This window comes from Condylura cristata, unplaced genomic scaffold (genome assembly GCF_000260355.1).
Source record: "Condylura cristata isolate star-nosed mole 26May11 unplaced genomic scaffold, ConCri1.0 scaffold00018, whole genome shotgun sequence".
NCBI lineage: Eukaryota > Metazoa > Chordata > Mammalia > Eulipotyphla > Talpidae > Condylura > Condylura cristata.
This window is the reverse complement of record NW_004567119.1, coordinates 36,234,039-36,260,345: the sequence shown is the minus strand read 5'-3', so window position 1 is coordinate 36,260,345 and position 26,307 is coordinate 36,234,039. Positions and strand designations below refer to the sequence as shown.

The 26,307-nt window shown below is 34.5% G+C and overlaps 1 protein-coding gene across 6 annotated transcripts in view; it reads left to right on the top strand.

The window, feature by feature from the left end:
- Window positions 1-26,307, top strand: part of NEK7 (NIMA-related kinase 7) — a 123,352-nt gene that overhangs the window by 76,040 nt on the left and 21,005 nt on the right. For all 6 annotated transcript variants that reach the window (XM_004685480.2, XM_012727002.1, XM_012726999.1 and 3 more), the window contains 3 exons: window positions 9,240-9,348; window positions 10,186-10,293; window positions 23,672-23,766. In XM_004685480.2, the coding sequence (XP_004685537.1) occupies window positions 9,240-9,348; window positions 10,186-10,293; window positions 23,672-23,766 (312 nt within the window). The remainder of the gene's footprint in view (window positions 1-9,239; window positions 9,349-10,185; window positions 10,294-23,671; window positions 23,767-26,307) is intronic.

Below are 26,307 nucleotides of genomic sequence, written 5' to 3'. Positions count from 1 at the left end.
CCCTCTCAAATCCTTTGAATTCCCCATGCTTTTTATTCTTGGGGCATGCATGCAATCCTGTCTTTTCGCCCTTCTTGAACTGACTTTATGTCTGTTTATCCTTCAGTTTACCACTTAGACTTTACTTTCTTGTGGATTTTTTCTTTCTGCTCATAGTTTGTTTCATGCTGTTGGTACTGTGCAATATTCTTCTTTCATGATACCCAATAATAAAACCATGCAGTTATTTCTGTGATATTTTGCTGATGTCTGTTTTCCAGTTTTACTCAAAGCTCTGTTGAGTACAGGGGTCATGTCTGCTTTGCTTGTCTAACTACCTTCAGTTTTTAGGAAGGTACATGGATGATAATAGTAACTCACTAAATGTGTGGTGAATACACACACACAGAGGTTCTTTTACTGCTCTATACTTTTCTGTTCCAGGAGCCAGTAGGTGGCACACATAGGTGTAGAGCACTCACAGCATTTTCCTACTATTTTACACACTGTTCTCATGGGGAGTTGATAAGAGATTGAGTTATTTATGCTGGCATAGGGGAAGATAGAGTTATAATGCATGAAGGTTTCTTTTTCTTTTTTTTTTTTTGCCCTAAAAAATTCTAAAATTTTTACTGAATGCCTGTTTATGGTATGAACAGTTCTTTATAAAAGAGGCTACATTGGGGGAGGAAATCATAGGAAAGTCTTTTATGAAAGAATATGAAAGGGACTTAATGCTTTATAAAGGATAGCAACAGAACTTGAAATATAAGGAATGTGATTCATTTTTTTCTAGTGAGTAATATTGTAAATCATCTGGTATCACAGCAATATATTTCACTTTCACAAATGTTCAGCTTAATTGGAGTAAAGAGGAAATATAGCTCCTGGTCTGTATTCCAGAAATGAACCTCTGGATAGTATGGCATCAAAGATTTTTTACAAGTAAATAATTAATTGGTTTAGAGCAGGCTGACAAATATAATTAAGCAATTTATAGTTGAAATATTCAGTATTTCTCTAATTAGTGACAGAGGAATACCTGAGGCTGTGGTCAGATGAAATACGTCCCAGATGAATTTTAGAATAAAAGGAAACCCAGAATTTTTCATCATAAGTTGCATTATTATCAGTAATCAGAATTTTTAAGAAAGACTCATAAAAACATTTCAGTTTATTGAGCCATGATATATATGCTATACATTTTCTTCATTGTCCCCTAAATTTGACTGTTCAATGTTACAGTCTTGTAAAGTAAATTATTGTTTTGTCTTCTAATGTTAAGAAACATATTAGTGGATAGAGACTTAATATAGAGATGAAACACTAATATAAGCATATATAAGCAAGAGATTTGTTTCAGCTTGTCTACAGAAAGATTGATAAAATATTTTAAAAATTTCATTTTGTCAAAATACAGTTTATTCATTAAACTGTTCACAAATTGCTCCATTTCTAATTACCTATTGTTTATCTGCCAAAAGATTGCAATACCACACTATACTGGCTAAGAAGATAGTATATATTCTCATTATTTTTTTTTTTTTTTTTTTAAGAATGTGCAATAGAGGGCCCTCCCTGGTGGCTCAGTGGGTTAAAGCACAGCACTGAGAATCTAAAGCCACTTCCGCATGAGTTCGATTCCCACCTGCCCCGGAGGTGACCACATAGCTGGGCAGACCTCTCCTGACCTGCCCGCTGCTCCCCTCAGCAGTGTACTTTGTCTATCTGCCTGTTCTGCTCTTTACTCTGTCTCTGGTGAAGCCTCTCCCCGCCCCTGAGCCTCTGACCTGTACCCCAGTTCTGTATGCACAAATAAATAAATCTTAAAAAAAAAAAAAAGAATGTGCAATACAAATAATTTAAATGAAATTCACTTTCTGCCAAGAGTTTGGAACAATTTGAAGTAATTATATTTACAGAGACATAGTTAATTTTTTATATATCCATATATTTATAGATTTTTGCTGTTTTATAAATGGACTCTATCTGCTTTTTTATTGCTACATAACAAACTTAGTTTAAACATCACAAATTCATTATCTCACAATCTGTGTGAGTCAGAGTTCACATCCTCTTTTGTAGGGTCTCTGCTAAAGGTCTTAGAAGACTGAAGTTGGGGTGCCAGCTGGGACTGTGATCACATCTGAAAGTTCAGAATCTTCTTTCTTGTTCATTGGTTGTTAGGAGAATTCATTTTGTTGTAACTATATATGACCAAAGTCTGGCTATCAATTTGGTTGTCAACTGGGGGTCATCCTCATGCCTTACAGCTACGTGTTCTGCTCTGCCTTGTGGCCCTCTCCTGCTGGCTCTTTGCTCCTTTAAGTTCAGTTGAGGAGTCTTTCTGGCCTTGAATATCTTAGTGGAAGGGCTCACCGGATAATGTCAGGCACACTCAGGATAACCTTCCATTTGATGAACTCAAAAGCAGCCTCTTAGGATCTGTAGTTATATCTGCAGACTCTTTCTGCCAGAAGATAACATAATATGGAATTGATATTTCATCATATTCACATGCCTAACTCAGATTTAAGGGAAAGGTATAGACACCAGGACTTGGGTACTTGGGGAGGTAAACTGCACCACAGACTGTGACAAATTATTTAGAACATCAATGTTTTGAAGATAATTATTGTCTTCAAGAATTATGTAACTTTTAAAGCTCATTCACCTTCTTGGACATTTTGGGGGGGGGGCATTTGCAGACATATTTTTGTTTATCCAAATTTAAAGACTATACAGGAAATAAAATCGCTGAAATGACTTTTATGTTCTTGACCTTTGTATCCTTAAAGCAATAAAAGCTCCCTCAGCAGTACCATCTAGCTTTCATAACGCAGATTTATAGTTTGCTAAGATACCTGCACTTCCTGTTTCAGCATCTGACTTAAGCATATAGCCCAAACCTGGGGACTATGAAAATTGCCTCCTAAGTCCAGTGTATTTTCCACCAAGTTGTTTGTATAAGATTGTTGCTTGCTTATATCATATAGCACCTTAGAATTATTTGATAATCTTAAGTTTACAAATTAGTGGTAGCATCTAAAAAGGACTTTACAGAATTGAATATTATATTACAATATAAATAAGCATGGGTATCAACCTATAATGCATGTATTCATATAGGTTTATGTATATGGTAAATATCTGTAGGTGTGTTATGCAAGAATTTTTCTTTACAGAAATAAGGCCATTGATATAAAGATTAGTTGGCTTTTCTGAAACAGTGTGATAGTGAAACAGTGTCGAATTTGGTGATTTTAGTAAGTTGAAAGTTATATATTTTAAAGACCAGTATTTTGTAGGTATAACTAAAAGGTGATTATAAGTTTTGAATTGTGTTTACTTAGGAAAAATTAGATCATTTTCCAGGAACATTTTGCTCCTTCTATTTGAGGGCCATGTTGACAAAAGTTGCCTTATAAAAACCATGTTGTTCTACTGTAGACAATTCATTAAGGAGAAGAAATAATAGACTCCTGTCCCATTTTCTTTCATTTAAGCCTCACTGCTCCTACTGAGGGACATTTACTGTCACATATTTTCTCCTGTCCACTGAGAATATTGAAATGCCTTTTCAACCATCTTACTGTTGTCTGGTGTAATATAATCAGAAATCATTAGGAAGGCAAAGGTTTCCCTTGATCTTTGTGACTTTAAATCTTGGAGAATAGCTTTCTGCTTTTTGTCTCACTATATCTCTAGTACTTTGATGATTAGAAAGAACTTTGTATTTCCAAATATTTTCTTTGTCAGTGTAAGTAACATGAAAACTTTACTTAAGGATTATTTACATGGCAGTGCACATAAGCCAGTCCTTGTATTAATTCGATGCTGTCATATACTTTATTAATCTTTTATCATTTTCTTTTTTAATACCCTGATTAAGTTTTTGTGTCATTGTTCAAAAGGCTGATCATTTTAGGGGACAAACATTGTGACTAAGAGCTTATTTTTCTTTCTTTTTTAAAAAAAGATTTATTTAATTAATTATTTTTTGAATTTGTTAATTTTTTTTAAAGATTTATTAATTTATGCTTACAGAACTGGCGTACAGGCCAGAGGTATGGGGAATGAGAGGATTCACCAGAGACAGAATGGGGAGCAGAATAGGCAGATTGACTAAAATACACTGGGCTGGTCAGGATTGGCCTGCCATGCTATGTGGGTCAGCTCCCTGGCCAAGGATTGAACTCATGCTGCAGTGACTTTGGAGAACTTCATAGTGTTGTGCTTTAACCACTGCACCACCAGGGAATGCCCTAATTAAGTTTTAAATTAATTTATGTATCAAAGAACTGGAGTGTAGGCCAGAGGTGCAGGGAGGGGGATAGTGAGAGGATTCACCAGAGACAGAATAGGGGGACGGCAGATCTACTGAAATACACTGCTAAGGGGAGCAGCTGGATAGACAGAAGCAGTCTGGTGGGCCATTGTGGGCTAGCTACCTAGCCTAGGATCAAACGCCCCAATGGCTGGCTATAGCTTAAGAGCTCTGAGATTTCTGTGCCACGAGGGGCCCATGGTTTGGTTGGTTGGTTGGTTGGTTAGTTGGTTTTCAGGCTCAATTCCTCAGGAAAAAAAATCTTTGTTTTACATTTTTTCCCCTATATTGAAATGTATTTTTGACATGTTAAAATTCTCTATAATTTTAAGTTCGTGTCATGGATAGGGTACATTGAAAGTCTATTAAATTCTAACCTGGAAACAATTGAGTACCCTTAATAGACTATATAACATTATAACAAACAATAGACTATTAATGGAGCTTAGAAGTAGTCTATCAAAGTTAACATTAACTGAGAAGCCAATGGTGTTTTCCTATCTTCTAGGCTTATTCTACTTATAGCTTCTGAAGCAATTTAAGGTACTTGAACTTTATTCTTCTAAGTGCCAAGAGTGAGAATAAGCATGTGTAGTAATTTAGTTTTACACACCAAAATTCTGAGACAATTCTTTCATACATGCCTGTAATGCCCAAATTGTGTGGCTCAAAGACTTGTATTATTTAGTCTCTTTATACCTTCAGAAGCAAATTGTTTTCATAAAGAATAATATGTAATAAAAATCATTCTTTGAACTGCCAGTTATACTTTCAGAAGCAACCTGCCTTTACCATCGCCCATTCTTTGTGCCTTTTTAAAAAAACTTCTGCCCTGCACAGTGGGTGTATAAGTAGACATACATGTTTGTCTGGGAACATGGCATCCCTCCTGGTGGTGAATGTTTGACCTAACTCAAGTTTGTAATGAACAGGGACCTCCAAACTCTTAGGGGTTGACCATTTACATTATTAACTGGACCTGTAAGGATCTCTGGGGTTTTGTTTGTTTTGCTTTTTACTAACTGAATATTTGAAGGATAGAACATACCTGTAAAGTGTTACAAAATGTGAAAATGTGTTACATAGTGATTTATTATGTGTGTTTTGTCTGTAGCTAAATTGGAAACTGAAGCCTCATGAAATGAAGTGACTGGGTTAAGGTCATACAGCCAGTTACTATTAAGGCTCATGATCTGAGCTGTTATTACAAGGTGAAATATGGATTACGTTAGAGCCACATTAAACACTTGACAACTCCCAAGCAGGAAATACTTCCTTATATTTAACATAAATGACTTAACTTCCTTTGGTTGTGAGATAATTGGAAGAGATAGAAAACAGCTGGTGGCTACAATCCTGATTCTCTTAAAACTTCATAATTTCTCATTATTTAATTATAATCATCAATAATGCCATATACAACAGAATCAGTTTTGTTTTTCATTTTGTTTTGTTTAATGGCACTAGTACATTTACATGGGCTGCTTGACATGTGGTTCCCACAGCCAGCTACAGAGCCGTGGATCCCCTTATTAAAAAGAGGTTGAGAATTTTAAGTTGGCAACAGCAGAACCTTCAACTCAGAGCAGGGCCCTGCGTGACTACACAGGTTATACACCCTGAAGCTGCCCTTGGTGCTTCTAGATGTTTTCATTAAAGATTACCATACCAAACTGTGGACTGAAAATATTTTGACATACCACAGGCATTATTATTATTATTTAAATAAAATAAGATTGTTTTCTGCGCATGCAGTTTATGCTGGGTACAGTCATTGAAACTTTTCACAAGATTTCTTGAGAAAGAATGCTAGAATTAAAAAACTTAGAAAAGAGTGCTCTGTGCTCGCCGTGGTGTTGCAGTGTTTAGAATTCAGGAATGAAGTGACCAAAGTACCCAGGTGAGAACTCAAATGCTACATAGATATTCACTATCCACTTCAGAATTAGATTTGGTCATGCCATGGAATTTGTAGGAGGGTATTTGAGAATTAGAAGGCAAAAAGATGTGACTGTTTTCTAAAAATCTCTGAAAGGAAGCAGCTTGCATTAAATGACCTCTGTCCATTCAGTGCACAGCCCTGAAGTGGCAATGCCAGTCTGTTTTAAGAAATGCTGAATTTCACCAGGTGAAATTCTGGTAATTATTTTTTACATGGAAGTGAGACCATTTGTATATACATTTATAAGTACATTGACTGCCTTTTTATTAGATAATTTTCAAAAGTGAAATGATATTTAATCTTTACTTGAATAATTTTGATATTGAAAATGTGTTTTAAAAATAAACTGTGTTTGAAGCTTTTCATAGAAAAGAGTAGTTTACTTCAAAAAACTCTTAAGTGAAATCATGTCTGAGTGATCGGATATGCTTGGATGCTGATTAATTTCTGCCTTCATAAATTTTTAAGATAGTTTCAGGTATAAGAGGGTGCATTTCTATTTTAAAAATAATATAGTTCAAGTGTCATAGTCACATATTCCTTTCCACATTTATCTCTGTTGATGCTAACTTTTAAAATATCTGGTTGCATTTGCTACATAGACATGTACATATTGTTTATATATGTTGACACTAAATTGTTTTTTTCTAATCTAGACCATAATCTTTATGTAAGACTATCTTTTTTCATAGAAAATTAAAATTTTTGAATACTAATGCTATAACTGGAGAATTAACTTTTAAATGATATATAGATATTAGAATAATTTTTAAGACAAGGTCTTAATACTTTGATATTATGCAAATTCCTGCTTTGCAGTACTAATATAAATTATACCAGTTATCAGAAGACTTCAGATTTTCTTGCTTTTTTTCCCTGTTCATCTCCTTTTTAAGAGGTAGCCAACAGTGCCACCATCAGAACAGACAGCTTTTCTCATCATCAGTTTTTTTTTTTTTTTTAAATATCTACACTTCAGGAACAATTAAAAAACTGCTTAAATTTAAACAGACAAAAAATATTGAGAGATATGATAAAGATCCCAATGATATGATAAAGCTACCTTTGATGTATTTTGTGAGTAAGTGAAATTCATAAAAATTTTTCTTCAAAAACTTGTTACTAATTTGGATACTTATATTTTATGAAGACATTCTCTTCAAGTAGTTTTAATATAGATATCATTTACTGTCATTGTCTTTTAATTTGTTGTTGATAAAGTCTTAAAGAAGGCTGTAAAAAACAAGAGAATAACCAGACATCTTCCCTAGTAAGCATTTTTATCACTTTTTTTTTTCATTCTGCATTTTCCTTAATATGTGACTTATTTTTAAGTAAGGACGTTAAAACTAAACCGCCAAGTTAATTATAATTTCAGAATCTATATTAAAGCATAAAATTATTCTTTCATGGTGTGATACTTACATGCTATGGTATATTTATTTTTGAATGAAAAGAAACCTGGTTTCCATCTTTCTATTGACATCAAACACTCTTCTGATATGCTAATCTAGCATCAGGGAGAGCACATCCACAGGCTTTATTTGGACCTATTCCAAGTCTCAAAGAAAATTATGTGCATAGAACTGATTTTGCAGCGTTGCTTGCTTAGAATGAAAACGGATGTTGACATAGTCTACAATTAAAAAGACTTAATATTGAAATGTGATATGGGAGGTTTACAACATTTTAATAATATCCCAGTTTGCTTCTTAATTGCCTGGTCATCTAATTGCTATTTGTTCTTTACTGCTCATGTAATAGCCATCAAAATTGCTACCAAGTTCATTTCCATAGTTTGTGTCATAATAAAAACTAATCTCAACTTATTAGCTTCCTCTTAAAGATTGATCCTTTAATATGTTGTGTGTATATGAGACAGTAAATGTAAGCTTTCACTTACCATTATGTAGGGATATTATCAGATTTTGTTTTGATTTTTCCAGGAGCCTGCCCTCAACTGGTCACAGAGATAAAAATTGACCTGTGAGGTAGTTGAGGAGACTGAAGTCTGTTTCTCTGTCTTATCCAGAAAAAAAAAAACTCATTAGTTGAACTTTCAAAAACATTTCCAGATTACATGTATCCAAATGCATATTTAATACATATTTTTGAAAAGATCACTTATCAGAAAATTATATACAAACTTGTTTAAATGCAGTTTTTCATTTTGGTCAGCTGTAAATAGGAAACCAGTTGTATTATTGTTAATTAGAAATAATTTGTATACTGTGAATCTTATGATCCTAAGAATTTTGTTTCTGAATATATTATAGCATATTCTTCTAGCAAAACTAATGAAGAAAAATGGTCTTAACTATGTTCCTCAGGTTCTGTAGTTAAGTGACTGTTCTCTCCTGGGTGATGGCCATTCTCTTCTAAATAGCTTGTAGGTGCTCAGCTTTTTGCTCTGCCATCCTCTAACAGTTGTTGTTCATAAAGTTTAGTTTCATTCATTAAAAACAAATTGAAATGTTAACTTGTCTTGTACACTGGGAATATTCATGAAAAGTTTTTACATAAATCCCTCTATTGATTACATTTTTAATAAAGTAAGTCATGTTTCAAATGATAAGAATGTTTCAACATCTAAAAGGAATTCTATAGTGAAACCTTCTGTGAGGAAAATTGTCTTAATGATCATAATTACCTTCAGGTTTGTAGACTTTTATTCTGGCTTTTATAAAAAAAAATTGACATCTTCCTTTTAGGAAAAGAATTATTTTATATAGTTGTTAATTTTTTGAAATAGTTGGATATCACAAAGATGTAGCCTGATATGACTTGTGCTAACTTTGGATATAATAGGGGAAATTTTGAGCTATTCTGTCAGGTAAGATTACCGGAATCATTTTACTTTGGAAAGTTACACATTTTTAAGATTAGTAGATAAAAGCATATGTTTTTCTAATTTATTGCTTTTTGTATATAAGAATCTAGTCTTAAGAATTTTGGATATTTCTTATAATTCTCATTTTTAATTTTGTAAAGCATTTTAAGAAACAGAAGAGGCTAATTCCTGAAAGAACCGTTTGGAAGTACTTTGTTCAACTCTGCAGTGCATTGGAACATATGCATTCTCGACGAGTCATGCATCGAGGTAAGATTAAATGGTGAATAATTTTTTAATATTGTTTTAGGATGCGAGTTACCAGGCAATTTATGAATAAATGCCTTCCAGTCATTGGATATTGCCATGCTTTCTCAGGTAATTTATTTCCAGAAAGTAATTTTACTAGAATGATAAACCTCTAATAGAAACTCGGTTTTGTTTTAGGTAAGAATGAAAATCATTTGTTTTCTGCTTCACTCTTTTGAGCGCCTTACTTATTATATTGGTAACAGAAACAAAAACAGATGCTGCAAAGTAGCAGAGTGTGTATAGGAAAGAGTTGGTCTTCCCCCCAAATGAGCAATGTATAATATGACCACTAAGGTTTTTAATTTTCAGCATTAACTCTTAATATACTCTTAATTACCAACATAAAACTGTGTGAAAAATCTCTATGGATTTGATCCATTTTATATGATATGTAAACTTTCAGTATTATTTATTTAAGCAGTGATGTTTTTAAAAGACCATCTAATTATCTGTATAATAGAATTATTTTATATTTTCTGTAGAAATATCAATAAATTGATGTTTAGTAATGTATTTTATTTGAAATGAATATAAAAAAGGATACCTTATTTTGTGCTTTGAATTTTAAAGGTTTATTTTTAAATGGAAAACAAAATGCATTTTAAATAAAAATAAGCTTTTTATGATGGTCTTATGATTATTTGTCCATCAAAGGAATGAACTTAAATACTAGGATATAGTGAAATTAATCAAAATAACTAAAATGTAAAGTTCTGCCATGTAAAGTGATATTTAATCCCTTGAAAAATGCCTAAACTGGCATTGTCTTTCACTGATGCCTTCATTTATTCACAGATATAAAGCCAGCAAATGTGTTCATCACAGCCACAGGAGTGGTCAAACTTGGAGATCTTGGTCTTGGCCGTTTTTTCAGCTCCAAAACCACAGCTGCACATTCTTTAGGTAAGAGACACAATAAATGTCAGTCAGTTATCTTTATGTGCTGTATGTGTGCACGTGTGCGTACATGAGCATGTATGTGTGTGTGATTAAAACCACAAGGATGTGCCAGTTATATGCTAGCTTTTATATTCTAAGTCGATTTAAAAAATCATTACCTACTGAGCAAATACCAGCAGTCTCCATTATGTCCAGTGTACAGTGTGTCCATTCATTTGGACTGAGAGGTAAAAGAAAATGTTAGTGGACAAACCTGGCTTTTATTATTGCCACACAGAATTCCTTTTATTCTACATTTAGTAATACTAAGATAATAAAGTGAATTAACCATATATCGGAAGAGATGTGACCATTTAGAAATACTATAGTTGTTTGTGAATGTTATTTACTAAAGTAATACATACGGTTGTGATTACTACAAAGGGAAAAACTATGAACAATCTATGGAAAATATTCCCCTAAATTATAAAGTAGAAGATATCTGTAGTTCTTTTATTCTAGAATTAATAATAGAGTAGTGTCCTTTATACCTAAAGTAGAACTGCATTTTAGTAACAGTGGAAGCAAAGTTGTCTGGTTTAGAAACAACAGATATTACCAGAGGAAACTACTTTTAATTTGGAAAAATTGAAAGGAGTGAGACACATCTTGTCTTAAAACTTCAAATCATATGTTCTTCTTGAAAATGTAACACACAAATGGTGAGAGTAAAATAAGTGAAAAATAAATTAAATAATATACTATTTTTGGTGTCATAATTTAATTGAAAACCATTTTTTCATAAAATATTTTTGATGAAAGCATTCTTTTAAAAGAAAAGCTTTTAAATGACTATTACATTAAATTATATTAAATAACAATTAAATAATAAAGTTAATGAGTGAGTACCTCAGTTAGTTGACAAGGCTTTTTAAAGATTTCCTTAGCTTTGTAATTAAGGCTCTGTGCTCTTAATTCTATAATTTTTCTGTATCTCAACTTTTCTGTATCTGACACATTAGTAGAATTCAGTCAGTACTTACTAAATGATAAAGCAATAGGTCCAAATTTAAAAAGTAGTGGTAAAATAATACTTCACCCTTACACAGAATTGATTTATCAGGTACTTTAAGAAAACAAAATTTCAACTGACTTTGGGTAATATTGTTTATTTTTTTTTAATTTACACTTATTTTAGCAGAGCATTACAGCTCTTTTACTAGATAGGAAATTTCATGAGAAATGCATATATTTGTATAGCACTTTATTTAATATAAGTTTTACTTGGAAGTTATAAACTCTTACAATGAAATAATAATTTCTAGAAAGAAAGCTTTATATTATTCTGAGCTAGTGCCATGTCACTAGGACAGATAACATGTTTGCACATTATCTTTGTTACTCACCTGAATGGAATGTCTTAATAGCATTCTGTCACTAGTTTAAGTAGAAATGCTAAGTTACCATCACACACCCACACCCACGCACACCACTGCACGTATTCATGCCCTTGCACACGCACACATGTGGTTTGCTTCCTTGCTGCTCAGCAGACTCACTCTGAGCATGTTGTAGCCCCTGACCCGCAGAACCCAGCATACTCTATGGAAATCAGGTCTTTTAGTTTTTTTTTTTTTCCTTTTTAAAAAGAATTATTCCTTTATTGTAAGATTTTTATTTATTTTTGCATAGAAGAATTAGAATGAAGGCCAGAGGTATAGGGGTTTAGAGGACTTACCAGAAAAAGAGTGAGGAACAGAATAGGAAGATTCACTGAAATACACTGCTGAGGGGAGCAGCGGGTGAGACAGGAGGTCTGGTGCACTATGTGAGTCAGCTCCCTGGATGAGGATGCAGAAGGATATAACTCAGCACAGTGGTAGAGCTGAGACTTTGACCCTTAGACCATCAGAGAGACTTCTCTTTCACAGTTTTGGCAATAGTCATTTTTAGCTTGCCAGACGCTTTCTCTTACAAAGTTCTTATTAGGGTTTACAAACATACAGACATGTTTGTATCTCTGTCTACCAAAACTCTTTGGAACCAATAAGAGTCTTATTTAAAAAGATCAGGAAATTGGGCCCTCCCTGGTGGCGCAGCGGGTTAAAGCACAGCAATGAGAAGCTAAAGCCGCTTCCCCATGAGTTCGATTCCTGCCTGCCCCGGAGGTGACCACATGGCGCAGCAGACCTCTCCTGACCCACCCGCTGCTCTCCTCGTCAGTGTACTTCGTCAATCTGCCTGTTCTGCTCCCTACTCTGTCTCTGGTGAAGCCTCTTGCCACCCCTGAGCCTCTGGCCTGTACCCCAGTTCTGTATATACAAATAAATAAATCTTTAAAAAAAAAAAAAAAGATCAGGAAAAATTTTCTGCTAACAAATAATGTGCATAAGACAACAAGGATAGAAATTTTGACAGAATTACATTTAAAGTTGATAAGTTGACCCTAATTTTTATCTTTAAAGACCTATTATTTCCTATGTCCTTACTGCATATTTTGATATTTAAGAACAAATGTTAAGGTTGTTTCTAAGCTTCAGTGCCAAAAAGCAATTGGAAACGTGACCACCTATGTCCATTCATTTCACTTGTGGGAAGTATTACACAGCCACATCTTTTGATATATGTTGATTACCTGTCTAATTTTATGCAGCATAAAGTCTGCACAGTATGATTTATACATAGAACAGGTCTAAATTTTAGTGAAATTATAGATAAATGAGAACTATATATAGTTCATAATGAAGAATCCATGTAACTTTACTTTAAATGAAAGTCTGTCCTAGAGCCAAATTTCATTTAACTTTATAAAGATGTTTTCAGGAATTTATTTTTAAAAAAGGCAAAACTGTATATGATTTAAAAAAAAAAAGTCTTGTTACTTGCTTTTTCCAGAAAAGTATATTTGTGTTCACAAGTAAAATAAGATCTTTTTATTTACTTTGATATGTAAATAGGCTTACTATCAATTACTTGCAGTTTAGCAGTGCTTAAGGTGTTGGCGAGTCTTGGAAGTTTTCAGTTGTCTCTGCATTCTGCTCCTCTTGCTTGACACCTAGCATATTCTGGAAAGAATGGATTTATATGCTCACTTATCTGCAGGAATTTAATCAAGCCATTCATTACTTTTCCCAATTTCAGTCTACAGATTTACCAAACAAACAAAAAAATAACATCCATCCTGTGTTGTCACCTTACTTCCAAACAGTCCCCAGCCTAGTAACATAATGTATGTAACTGTTTTCTAAACACAGCTCATGGTGGTGGTAAAGATGCTGAAGCAGAGGGAAAGAGCAGAAGGATTTTATGGGCAGTATATTTAAAATACCTCAGTTGATCAAAGAAAATCATTAGAATACCTTTTTTTATTCATGTGCTGTTATAGGGCCCAGGAATGCAGACTACATAAGAAAAGTCCTTTTCTTTGTGGAACTGCTTATGATAGAAGGAAATGGATAAGGGGGAAGGATGGTGGGGGGAGAAGGAAAATAATTTGTTAATCACGTGGTTAACATGAGTGATGGATAGGGAAAGTATTTTAGAAAAGATATGGTCAGACGTAGCCTCTGGAGGTGATGTTTGAACTGAGATTAGAAGGCTGCAAAAGAGCCAGCTAGGAAAGGCCCTGGGGGAGTAATACCTCAGGTTGACTGAAGAGCAGTTTGTACAAAGAGACAGATACAGGAGAGCCTGCCTGCAGTGATTCCTAGAGTGGGATGAAGGAAGGTGTTGGCCACATGTGGGAAAGTTTACAATTTATTCTAAGTCCAGTGGTCTGCCCATTGTTGCAAGGTGCCTTTGAGGAGAGCAGGTGGATTTTACTGAAGGCAGCAGCCTAGAACATCCTTCTTCAGGATAATGGCCCCAGAACCACCTGCTGTTGCAGGTTCTTGTGTGTCCCCAAAGTTGTCTTTTTTCCTTTTCAACGTGCCTTTTAGTTTGTGCTACCCAGAACTAAGCAGAGTACACCAACTTTGAGTTCATCAAAAAGTGTATCCCTGCTTGTGATTTGTGATCTAGACAGGTTTGTTTGTTTTTCTCCCCCGCCTCCTTTCATTTTACACATGAATTTATTGTAAGCACTGATTTTCAATCCAGTGCTTTTGTGTTTCTCTGGACGGGTGGTGGGTGGCTAGGGAGCTTGATTGTAGGATCATATACAAATCCCTATGAATTTTGCCATTTTTTTCATATGTTACTCGTCAACCTTATAAATGTAGCAGATGTTAGAAAATTTGTTACATGTATGACTACATCTTTAAAATTTATGATGAGGACTGATCTCTCATCAAGCTCCTTGCCAATTTAGGTAAGTGGCTTTCAGTTTCTTGGCACAGACCCTCAGCAACACTGAGACCCCATGACAACTTACCACATATACTGGAACAAAAATTTTATGCAATGGTGTTTTTCATTTTAGCTGCATTGCAGTATAATATTATCTGTTCTGTTTTATTTTACTAAAAACAATACTAGTTGCAACTTGCTAAATTGTTCTCACAACTCATTAATGAGTTATGTATGACTTTCAATTTGGAAAACATTGGTATGTTAGTTTTCATGCTGTTCTATTAAAGACAATACCCATTTTTCTACCTCCTTTTAGATGTTTTTCTGACTTGCTGTCTGGTGATTTCAAACAGAAATTAGTCATTTTTGGTGCTCCCTGTACAGATGGAGGTGTGATAACATGCATAGTATTTCAGTAGCTTGCACAATCATTTAACTCCCTAGCTCTCTTATATGTAAGTTCTTACGTACGTAAGTTGAGTGCATTTTGGCTTTGAGGAAACTGAAGCACAGAGAGATAAGTAGGCTATGTAACTAGGAGATGATGAGGGGTTCTGTGGCTTCCTACCCTGGTTCACAATATCATACATTTTCTTTTTCACTCTATCAATACCTAGAGACATTTCTCTCTCTCTCTTGCTGTTATTTGATTTGTTGTTATTTATCTTCCATCTGGAATTACTGTTTTTTTTTTCCTTTGTACTTTGATTAGGAATGTACATATGAAAACATAATTTGCTGTCATTTGGATTAAACAGCTATATTGCTTTAAGATTGAGAAATATTCCATTTTTTATTACTCTAGTCTCCTTTGGGAAAATATAAATATTCTGACCCAGAAGCAACTTGCTAAGGGATCAGTTTTTGTATATTAAAAAATAGAACAGAATGCAAAGAATAATTTTTATATATTCTAAATATGTGAGTTTTAGTCAAATTGTATGAAAGTGTTTTTATTTCTTACAATGACCCAGAGGACTCCTCTGTTGGTACCAAGTAGCAGCAGCACCAGTAACAAATGAATGTGTATAGAAATTTGTAATTTATAAGGAATTTTAAGCTTATTTACCTCTCTGTTCTTAACATTGTAGAGTAGGTAGAGTGGGAATTGCAGACTAGGAAACCGAGAACTTTTATTTAGCATGGAAGTTGACCCCCCACTCAACCCACAGGTAAACATCAGAATTGTTGATCTTTACCCTGTTTTAATTTCTCATTTTCCTTAAGACATATGCTGTCTTCCATTATGCTATGTAATTTATTATGTTTAGTACTTATTGTTATACTCTCACATTTCCAGGAAGAGGAGAACCAGAAAAAATTATTTGAGCATTATCCATGCAATGAGATAAAGAAGAATAATTTAGAAAAATATTTTTATGTGATGTGTACCCTTTCTCTACTTGTTCTGTGGCATATTTGTGGTCATTGTAGCTGACGGGTAATCAACTCTTTAAAAAAAAAAAAAAAGGTTTATTATTTATGCCTACAGAACTGGGGTACAGGCCAGAGGTGCAGGAGCAGTGAGAGGATTCACCAGAGTAGGAGTAGAGCAGGCAGATTGACAAAGTACACTGCTGAAGGGAGCAGTAGGCGAGACAGGAGAGGTCTGATGTGCCATGTGGGTCACCTCTCTGGCCGGGATGGAACTCTCACTGAAGCAGCTGCGGTTAGCTTGATAGTGCTGCACTTTAACCCATTGTGCCACCAGGGAGGACCAATAATCAACTCTCTTAAAGAGAATTTGTGTTAGTGGTGAATGAAGAAGGAGCTATATGTAGCCTAAGGGAGTTGCCATCATTCAATTTTTTCACTCCATCCTTGATGTAAATAATTACTCTGGGAGGAAGTTATTGTCAAACTGTGCAGATTCAACCCGTCAGCCACTTTGTGATCTGTTGTTAAAGCACTATGGGTACTGTGGTGGTGGGTGTGGTGGGTGACATATACCTGAGGAGGTGAGAACCTATTCCCTTAAATCATAGTAAGCAATGTTGTAAAGTTGTAAAGAGATACACTTAAAGGGAAAAACATTTATAACAGAAAATGATTTTATCATACTTAAAATACCAACTGTGGACTCAGTGCCAGGCAGCAGATGAGCTATTTTTCTCAAAAAGACTTTTAGGTTGTGATGTATAGTTTAGAGTCTTACAGAACAAGTAGAATGCACTTAAATTACAGAAGAATATAATTTATTCTTCTTATGGTAAATGTCTTCACTTTTATTTCTACCTCCCAACCCCCAAGTAAAAACCTTCAATTAAATATTCCTCATCCCCTCCCCAAATGGTCCAGTGAGCTCCTAGACACAATTTTTAGAAAATGTTCTTCCTATGGGCCTCCTTGGTGGCACAAGGGGTTAAATCTCAGCATTATGAAATTATCCGCAGCTGTAACATGAGTTCGATCCCTAGCCAGGGAGGTGACCTCTATGGCGCAGCAGACCTCTCCTGTCTTACCCACTGCTCCCGTCAGCAGTGTGTTTTAGCCAGTCCTCCTCTGCTGTTCCCCTCTCTGTCTCTCGTGAATCCCCTCACTGCCCTCACCTCTGGCCTCTACCTAGCTACTATATGCATAAATCAATATATCTTTAAAAAAATATTCTTGCCCTTTACTACCTTAGTACCCGGTGAAGTTCTTGGTATGTAATTGGCTCTCAGCACTTTGAATTGGATGCTCTGCTCTCCCATTGCAATGCATGAATCATTAACATATTTACATTAATTTTTCCCTTGCTATCTTATCATGTCACAAATGCAGGGATTTCAAACAACATAAATTTATGATTTTGCAGTGCTGAAGGTCAGTAATTCAATATGAATGACCACATAAAATTAAGGCGTCTGGAGAACTGCATGCCCTTCTGGAGCCTGTAGAGGAGAATCTGTTCCTACTTATTGAGATTATTGGCAGAATAAAAATTTTAGATGTGGGACCAAGGGTCCAGTTTGCTTCCTGTATGTCAGCTTTGGTCATCTCTCCTTTTCAAGCTGGCCTCATTCCTGCCTCCAGTGTGATCCAAACCAGGTGGAGTCTCTGTCACACAGTATTTCCTGTCCATGCATGTCTTCTCTCCCTGTCAGTCCAGTGTAGTTGCCTTTGATTAAGGTCTGTAGCCTTGTTTGCAGTCCCCCCCTTTTTTTTTTTTTTTTGCCACATTACATAATACAGGTGTGTCACACGAGGGCAGAAGCCACAGTCCTACCACCCCATTTTACTAGATGTGACAGAGAGTGAAGTTCCACGGAAGCCTGCTGTGATGGAATTGTTTACATATCAGATGTTTTAATGACATTTGCATCACTGAAATTGAGTGCTTTTTCTTTGGATAGATGTTTGGTCATTAAAATCTGAGTTTTTATTACAGACATTCTTAGGTATTTTATTGAATTATGACTTCTATTTATTTGTTTTTCAAGGGAAAAAAATATCCCAGTTGGCATAATATAAATCTTGCATACAAGTTTTTCTCTCTCCTTATTGTTTTCACTCAACATTTATTGTTGAATTTATTTTAAAATTATCGACAAAAGTTTATTTGCTCTTCAAAGAACTTCTCTCCTTAGCACTCGCTAGCCCTGCTTCTGAGTGTCTTAGTCCATCATGGATTGGAATAGAGAGTGAGTAAAATGTAGTTTTAACAAGACCATTAGAAAAAGCAATACACTATAAAATCTAACCCCTTACATACTTCAGAGGTGAACGTAAGTAATTGGAGGTAGTCACCTGCTAGTCCAGCAAATCTGATTGCACCAAAATTGCATTTATCACATACCGTGAAGTGTCCCCTGTCTGACCGCTTGCTCTAGTGAGAGTAGGAGAACAAATGAGGACAATTAGACTAATAATGCTACAATATGGCATCTTACGTGCTTTTCTTATGTCCCAGAAGTGGAAAGGGAAAGAGGTTTCTTTTCAGATGTGCATGTGTGAGACTAGTTGCTACGTGTTTGTTGTACACTGTGACATGGAATAGACACATACACATTTAATAAAAAGCTAACTAGAACTCTGATACTCATCCTTGCGCAAGACAAATATTTGAAACCCTTTGGGAGGAAATTACATTGTTGTTGTCATTAGAGAACTGTTTGAACTCCTCTTTACCGTTTACATGAGACAAATGGTTTTCTGATTTTGTGATATTGCCAGCGGAGTGGCTGCATGGCCGTCATTCAAGCCAGATAGCAGAATTTTCACACTGGAGTCTCTTGAGTGTATAATTCATGTTCCCCACACTATTTCCAAGTGTGATAGATCCCTCTGATTTAAACTTGGAAAATTAGTGTTCTTGAACCGGCCATTAAAACAGTTTCATTGTTGGTGCCAAGTGCCACCTGTGGTCACACACTTGTTTTTCCCACACCTCTCTCAGCACCTCTCTGTGGGTCTGTCTTTGGCTTCTACCCCTTCATAGGTCAAGGTGTTTTGGAGCTGTGAGGCAGCATATGTTCAGTCAATACTACAGGCTACTTTCACGGATTTATTTTTAATTTTCACTCCTTTCTTGACTTAAGTAATTACTCTGGGAAGAAGTTATTATCTAATTTTAAAATGTGCACATTTAACCTCTCAGCCACCATAGCAAGTATTCATTTAAAATAATCAGAGAAGCTGCAGAGCAACATAATTTTCACATGTAGCCTGTTGACCCTTGTTCCTAGGTTTTCATATGTACATGCTGAGAATTTTAGATTTCCTGCTTCTGAATTTGGAAAGAGGTTTTGTTTCTGTTTGTTTGTTTGTTTTCCCCAGTCATATTTCACAGTGAAATGAAGTAACCAAGTTTAAATGCCAGGATTAGGCTACATAGTTTGAGTTTCAGGCCCACACCTTATTAGTTTTGTGATCTTTGCAAAGTTCCTTGGTCTCCCTGTGCGTCCCCTCTAATAAGACAAGAGTAGTAACATATCATGAAGCTACCCCATGCCAGAGCCCTTGTTTCACTAGTAGGTGAACCCCCCTGAGGTCAGATCCTTGTCCTGTTTATTTTTTCTGTCTCCCCAGCACCTGTAACAACATGTGCCTGAAAGTGGGCGTTTAACATTTGTTAAAGCCTTATCAAGATAATGCAAGATAACATGTAATGCCTTTAACACAGTGCCTGGAGCAGAGTAATGATAACAATAAAATTTTCTGGGCGAGGTTTTTTTTCCTCTTAGCATTATTAAAGCTTTTAAATGTAATCACACATAAAAGATGACATTTTATTTCATAGGTGTCTTTTATAGAAGTATTGATCCAACACCCCATCTATTCCATATTGACCTCATAACATACTCCTTATGAAGGAATAAATTTGGCCTTTCTCCAGTATGCCTGCCAACATAATTTCTGGGTTGACATCAAAGGAGGAATTTTATTCCCTAAACTTGTGTGTATTTCACAAGCAAATTGAGGTATAAGATGATTTGGATCCTTTTAATTTTCCCAACAAGGAATGTTTGAAACTTTTTCTTTTCTGCAGTTTGCTCAGATCCTGAGACAGCATTTTTAAAGAGAATTTGCTTATTTTCACTGTGTCACTTTAAACACTTAGCTCAACTGTGCTACATAATAGTTTTAAATGGAATATATTATTTAACTTTCATTTTCCATATGGATTTAGTAGGGTGTTTATGAGTACAGTTGAATTTTAGAGCAAAAGAAATGTCAGAGACCATTTTGTTTTTCTGGTCACTGCATCACTTTCCTTACATCTGAGGGGGAAAAAAATGAATAAAAAAAGAAGTGGAGCAGTCTCAGCTAGTTAGTGGCAAAGGTAAAATGTGAAGCAGATTTTCTGACCTTTAACTGGTTTGCCCTTCCTCCCTTGTTTAAAAAACCAAACTACCAGCCCAAATCTAACTATATAAAAAGACGTTTCAGTGTTTTCTAATTTTTTTTTCTCATTCAAGTCTTTGAAGAAATTACAGTGCTGAACGTTTAGCTAAACCATTAAACAATAAGTATATATAGCTTGTGGTAAAATGTGATAATAATTTAGCCACATTTCCCATAATAACAGCATGTTCAAAATTTTCTGTGCTCTTAAACACGTTGTTTCACTTTCAAAAATGGATCTTCATTTGGTTTATTATTGTTAATAGAGTATACCCCATGTATAACTTTTCTCGAATAGCTTAATTAATGCAATGATAATATTTCTTACGTTAGAACAGCTATCATAATACACTTAATGTAGATAATGTATATACCATGTATAACTTTTCTTGAATAGCTTAATTAATGCAATGATAATGTTAATACACTTACTGTAGATAAAAGTCAGAGAGCATTTTCATTTGTTAGCAATTTTCCTCTAATGTCACACTTTTGCTATTTTTGATAGTTATCCATTTCTTACTTTTATTCATGTCAATAGGGTAAGATGACATAAGTATCTGCTATAGTAAACTATGTCCCCATTTTACAACCATAAATTCTCACAAGATTAGTGAAATTATGCATCTTGCTCTCTTCACATTCCTCACTACCTAGCAATTTGCATGATGGTTTTAATGTCTAATCATATCACTCCACAGCTCTCCTTTCCCTCCTACAGCTGTTGAAAGAAGTCACAACATTCTTGAGGCTACCGTAATAATAGACACAGCTGGTGTGGATTTTTTAATGAAAGTTTTTAGAAGATAATTACAATTACGTATTCATTAATCTTGAGATGTAGAAAATATGCCACAGCATTTAAATGTATTCCAGATTTTCCTGAGCATTTAAACTTTTTGGTCTCTGCTAGGTGGAAAGAGACAAGGGTGAAATCAGTTGAGGTGATGGGGCTCAAGCTCTCTTCAGTCAGTCAGCAGGCGAGCCCTTGTCCAGAGCAGATATTTACTTGGAGGAACATGGAGAGGGAGATAGTGGAACCCACCCCTCTTAAACCTGTGTTCAGAAGTTTATCATGAATTTGTCCAACTGATAATTGTAGTGCAAAATTCAAACTTCCTTCTTTCTTACATCATGACTGTTTTTGGAAATCTGATCAAAGAGGTGAGTGGCATATTTAGATTTGCATTTCATTGTATATTCAAAATATGTATAATTTCAATGTTAAAATCAACCCTGCACATTTAGTTATATATATAATGAAGTTTGTTGTTTATACTATGAAGAAGAATCAGTGTCTGAGTTGAAAGTAGCAGTGTCCACCCAGGATGTAACTCCTTGTAATGATCTCCAGCAGCTCACTAAAAATGGCTTTCAGGTAGATGAAAATTTTTTATATTTTGAGTTTAGTAGAATTCTGGATCTTTTTTTTTTTTTTTTTCCCTGTGCTTTCTTCACATGTGGGTCATCTGTGTGTGTTTGCAGTTAAGGTGTTATGCTGGGTCTAATCTCTGTAAAATGCTAGCATTTGTTCTTCTTTTTCCCTATCATCAATCTTTCACACTCATATCAAACCCCTAATGGATCAGCAGGTTTCCCAGTGCTCCTGGTTAAAATTACCTTTGCTTTTGGTAAACTCTGAACCTTCCAGCCTCAGTGTTTTCACTTGCCCCCTGTGGATTCCGTGAAGCCTCTCTGCACATTCCTCACTGCCAGTCACTTGCTTTATGTCCTGAAATCAGGGGCCTGTGCACAGCCCGCTTATTATTCCTGCTGTACCTACCATCATTCCTTGAATGGAGAAAGTGTGTAAATATTTCCAGTAATCGGTGTCACTTATGCAAACTACCAGTGGAAGTGGTTGAAACTCCCAAAGCTAGAGTGCTTTTGTTTCCTTTACCCAATAACAGTATAAATACTTTAAACGTAGCTATTTCTGAAAGTTTCAGGATTTTTCTGCCAATTCCTGACAGAAATTGGACAACTTATCCTTCTGTTCACATACTCATTTTCACTTTTTAATACTTGTCTTTAATCCATTCTGACAAGGACTAACCATTATTATTAACAATGGATTCCAGTCTAGATGGCATTTTGTGAATAATCTGTTTGCAATGTCTTCACCTCTTGCATATTCTGTACAGTTTATACTTCCAGTTCTTAGATTGTAGCTATATTCCTTTGGAAAACAGAGTTTAAGGGTAGTACTTTGTGGTGTTACTCTTCTGTTGCCTCTAACTAAATACCCCTGTTAATTTTGGGTTACATTCACACTAACATTTACAGTAAAGTCCTGGGAAGTCCTTGAAAATTATTAGAAAAAGGAGTACTCTTTGTGAGTAGCAGTGGTGTTTTGGTATCTTTTGCCTCAAGCAAGTAAAATTCCTCCATATTGTGTGCAAACTTTTGATTTGCTATTTGGCAAAAAGCCTTAGGCTAATGACAGTGAAATAATAGCCATCGAAGTTTGAAATTGAAGTTACTCTCTTTGAAAGTCACTGAAATATTTTTGCCCTTCAAAGTATAATGTACACACCTTTGTTCATTTTAAAATGTTTAATAAATGTTTATTATATTCGCATTTATATTATGCTTGCACTTTCTAAAAGTCATAAGAGAAAAAAGCATTAGCATATCAAACAAAGCCAAAAATATCTAGAGCATCGTATTCCTGAAAAGGTCTCAGTAGTAGCAATAACTCATAGTTTTCTAGAGATGTTAATATCCTTTCATATACATTGTAATGTAAACCCTTTAATGCACAAAAGTCTGTTCTGTTCTCCCTATAGTAGGAGTAAGGTACTAAAGCTTAGTGATTACACATCATTATTAGTTTTAAGAATTACAGCTATGTCCTAAGGGATGTTTCTCTGAGTGATAATTATGATTTAGCTACCTACCCTATACTTTTAAATAAAATGCTCTCATACTTAAATATTTGGGCTGGTGCAAGCCACATTTAAAAAGATAGTAAAACCAAAGTGAATCATTTGAGTTGGTTTTCTTGTTCAAATTCTCCTTTCCCCGCCTTTACTTGTACTCCTTACAGTCTCCCTGGATTAATCAAAAGCAAATAAAGTTTAGTTCACTACATCCTTTTTAAATGTCAGTTAGATGTTAATGTGCTATTTAAGGACCAGACAGTAAAGAGGAAGTTTCAAAGTTCTGAGTATTCTCAAAATCAATATTCTGATGCTTATGTATTATTTTGCAGAATTCTGTCTTTAATTTCTTACCTGAGTTTTATCTTCATTTTTATGTGTCGTATTTGGTTTGTTTGTTACAGTGGGTACACCTTATTACATGTCTCCAGAGAGAATACATGAAAATGGATACAACTTCAAATCTGACATCTGGTCTCTTGGCTGTCTACTGTACGAGGTGGGTAATATTGATAAAGTCCATGTTGATGTATTTCTACTTAACTATAGTACATTTCTCCTATCTCCTTATAGTATAAATTTACTTCAACTTTTTTATGATAAATTAACTGACTTTTTAATAGCTTTTTATAAAGGAGTTTAATAACTATATATACCCACACATTTATGTCCTATATTTTTGTTCGCTTTGATGAAAACGATATTTTAGAAAATGCTTTTATGCTAATATATTCTATATAGCTTATAAAAAATACATTTGAACATCTAGTAAAAATTTGCTTATCCCGTGCATTGCAAGAGAGGGATATAATGGAATGAACTTATAATATGAAAGCATGGTCAATATTTTTATAACTGCTTTTTTTCAATTTTACATAGAGTAATTCACCTTTAAGGATAGTATGCAAGCAGATAATTCTAGGTTATCACTTAATTTAGTTTTTATGAGGAACAGTTTTTATTAGTAAAGCTAAGTGCCATTCTCTCCTGGTTCCCCTGGTGATAATTTATCAAAGGAAGTTGGAATCGTGTAGATCCTCTGGCAAAGGCAATCCAGTAGTTTGGATGGATAAGAGGAAGTATATTATAAGTACATTTACTTTCATATTTATAGTATTCATATCAAAGAATATCTCAAGCCTAGTGACTTCTGTAATTTTGTTTAATTGCATGGTGATTTTCTATCTATAAAACTTTTAATAAAATAAAATAAAGGAAAATAATACATGGAATCATTTTCATAGTTTAATGTGGACATAAGAAATTTAAAATGGAAAGATATAAACCAGTTTATTTATCCTATATTTATTCATTATCCTATATTTTGTGACTTACCTTCATGACTTTAATAAAAATACATGACAAGGTGATCTATTTTAATTTCCACCATTACTTGGAAATGGAGCATAAAATAAAATACACTTTATTTTAAAAATGTATTTTGTGCTTTATAGTTATTATTCACTGATTACATATTAAAATTTCCATAAAGTACCTGAGATTATTTAGTTTATTTCTCCTGCTGAAGTTACTAATGCCTGTTTTAAAAAAGAGATTGTGTTCTTAAATAACATCTTTAGGATAATTTATTATGAAGAAATATAAAACAAAACATGTTTTTAATGTGCATGTGAAATTTAAAGACTTATGCTCACTATATTACATAACATGTTAATAATTTGATACAATCTTAACAGGAACTGTTTTGAGTGTATTAAGCTACTGTAATGTTTTAAAGTTACTTGGAACATTTAAATATATTGCATACTTTTGTGAGTAACCTTCTATTCCTTCAAGCCAATCTAATATTATCAAAGCAGCATTTTCCCTTTATACACTTAAAAGTAAACAGCTGATTTCCACTAACAAAATTAAATTTAACCATGAAAAGAAAAAGTTTAGTCCAGTTGATAGGTATTTTGAGATAAGTTTTTATACTTCTCTTAGGGCCAGCAGACTCTCGGCTCAAAACTGAAATAATTCTGCACATTCTGAATTTGCCTTTGAAAGGCAGTGTCTCATTTTATGACCACTCAAATAATAACTATTTCTTTGGACATTCCTACCTGTATAATTTTTATGTGTTGTGGGTGATTTTGACTTAAAGTGTTCATCTTTGTTAACTTTAGTTTCCCTCTCAATTCATTTTCTCAGTCCTACCATGCAAATGATTTGGAACAACTAGAATTTTTCTCAAAATTTAATTCCTTCCAGTTATTTAATTCCTTCTCTTACTGCCTTCCAGTTACGTTTCAGTATAATGTTAATAAAGATACCCAGTAATTTAACTTTAAAAAATTGGCCATCACATTACATATAGATATTTGACGTTGTATCTCACTAAGACTTTATTATTAACAGTGAAGGAGTTGGAAGCCGTTTTTGAAAATGTATTTTAAACACAGAAAATTAGACTTTCAAATATTCTTGAAACCTCAGGAAAAAAAAAACTAGCAGAACAGTTTTAATTGATATGCAACAAAGTAGACTTTACTAATTAAAATCAAGATGCTGTGCTTTTGCTACACGGACCTTTACATGGAAAAGTAGGTTTTACACATTTCCTTTATTGTTCAGCGCAGCAATTGCATCCTTACAGGGTTGTAGGTTGGTGGCTTACAGTTCAAAAAAAAAGAGAGCTGCCACCAGCCCCGAAGACAGACAGTGGGCTTTCGTCCCTCCGACACCCCCAGAATACTAATCAGGAAAGTCAGACCCTGGAGGTCAGGGAGCAAGTCAATCATTCTAGCGATCGTCTCAGTGTGGAGGATCAAATTAGCCTGAAAAATTCAGCTGCTGGGAGGAGAGGGCGAGCAGCTGTCAGGGGCAGCATCGAGATGCACTAATGAACCAGATGAATAGTGCAAAAGCTTGAAAATAAAAACAGGACAGTTGACATTTTTCATCTGTCAAAGCAGGAGATGCATGAAAATATACTATTCCTGTTTAACTCCTTAGGGGACATTCAGATTTTTTTTTTTTTAACACTGTAGTATTGAGACAAAAGTACTGTAATGAATCCTAGCATATGAAAATGAAT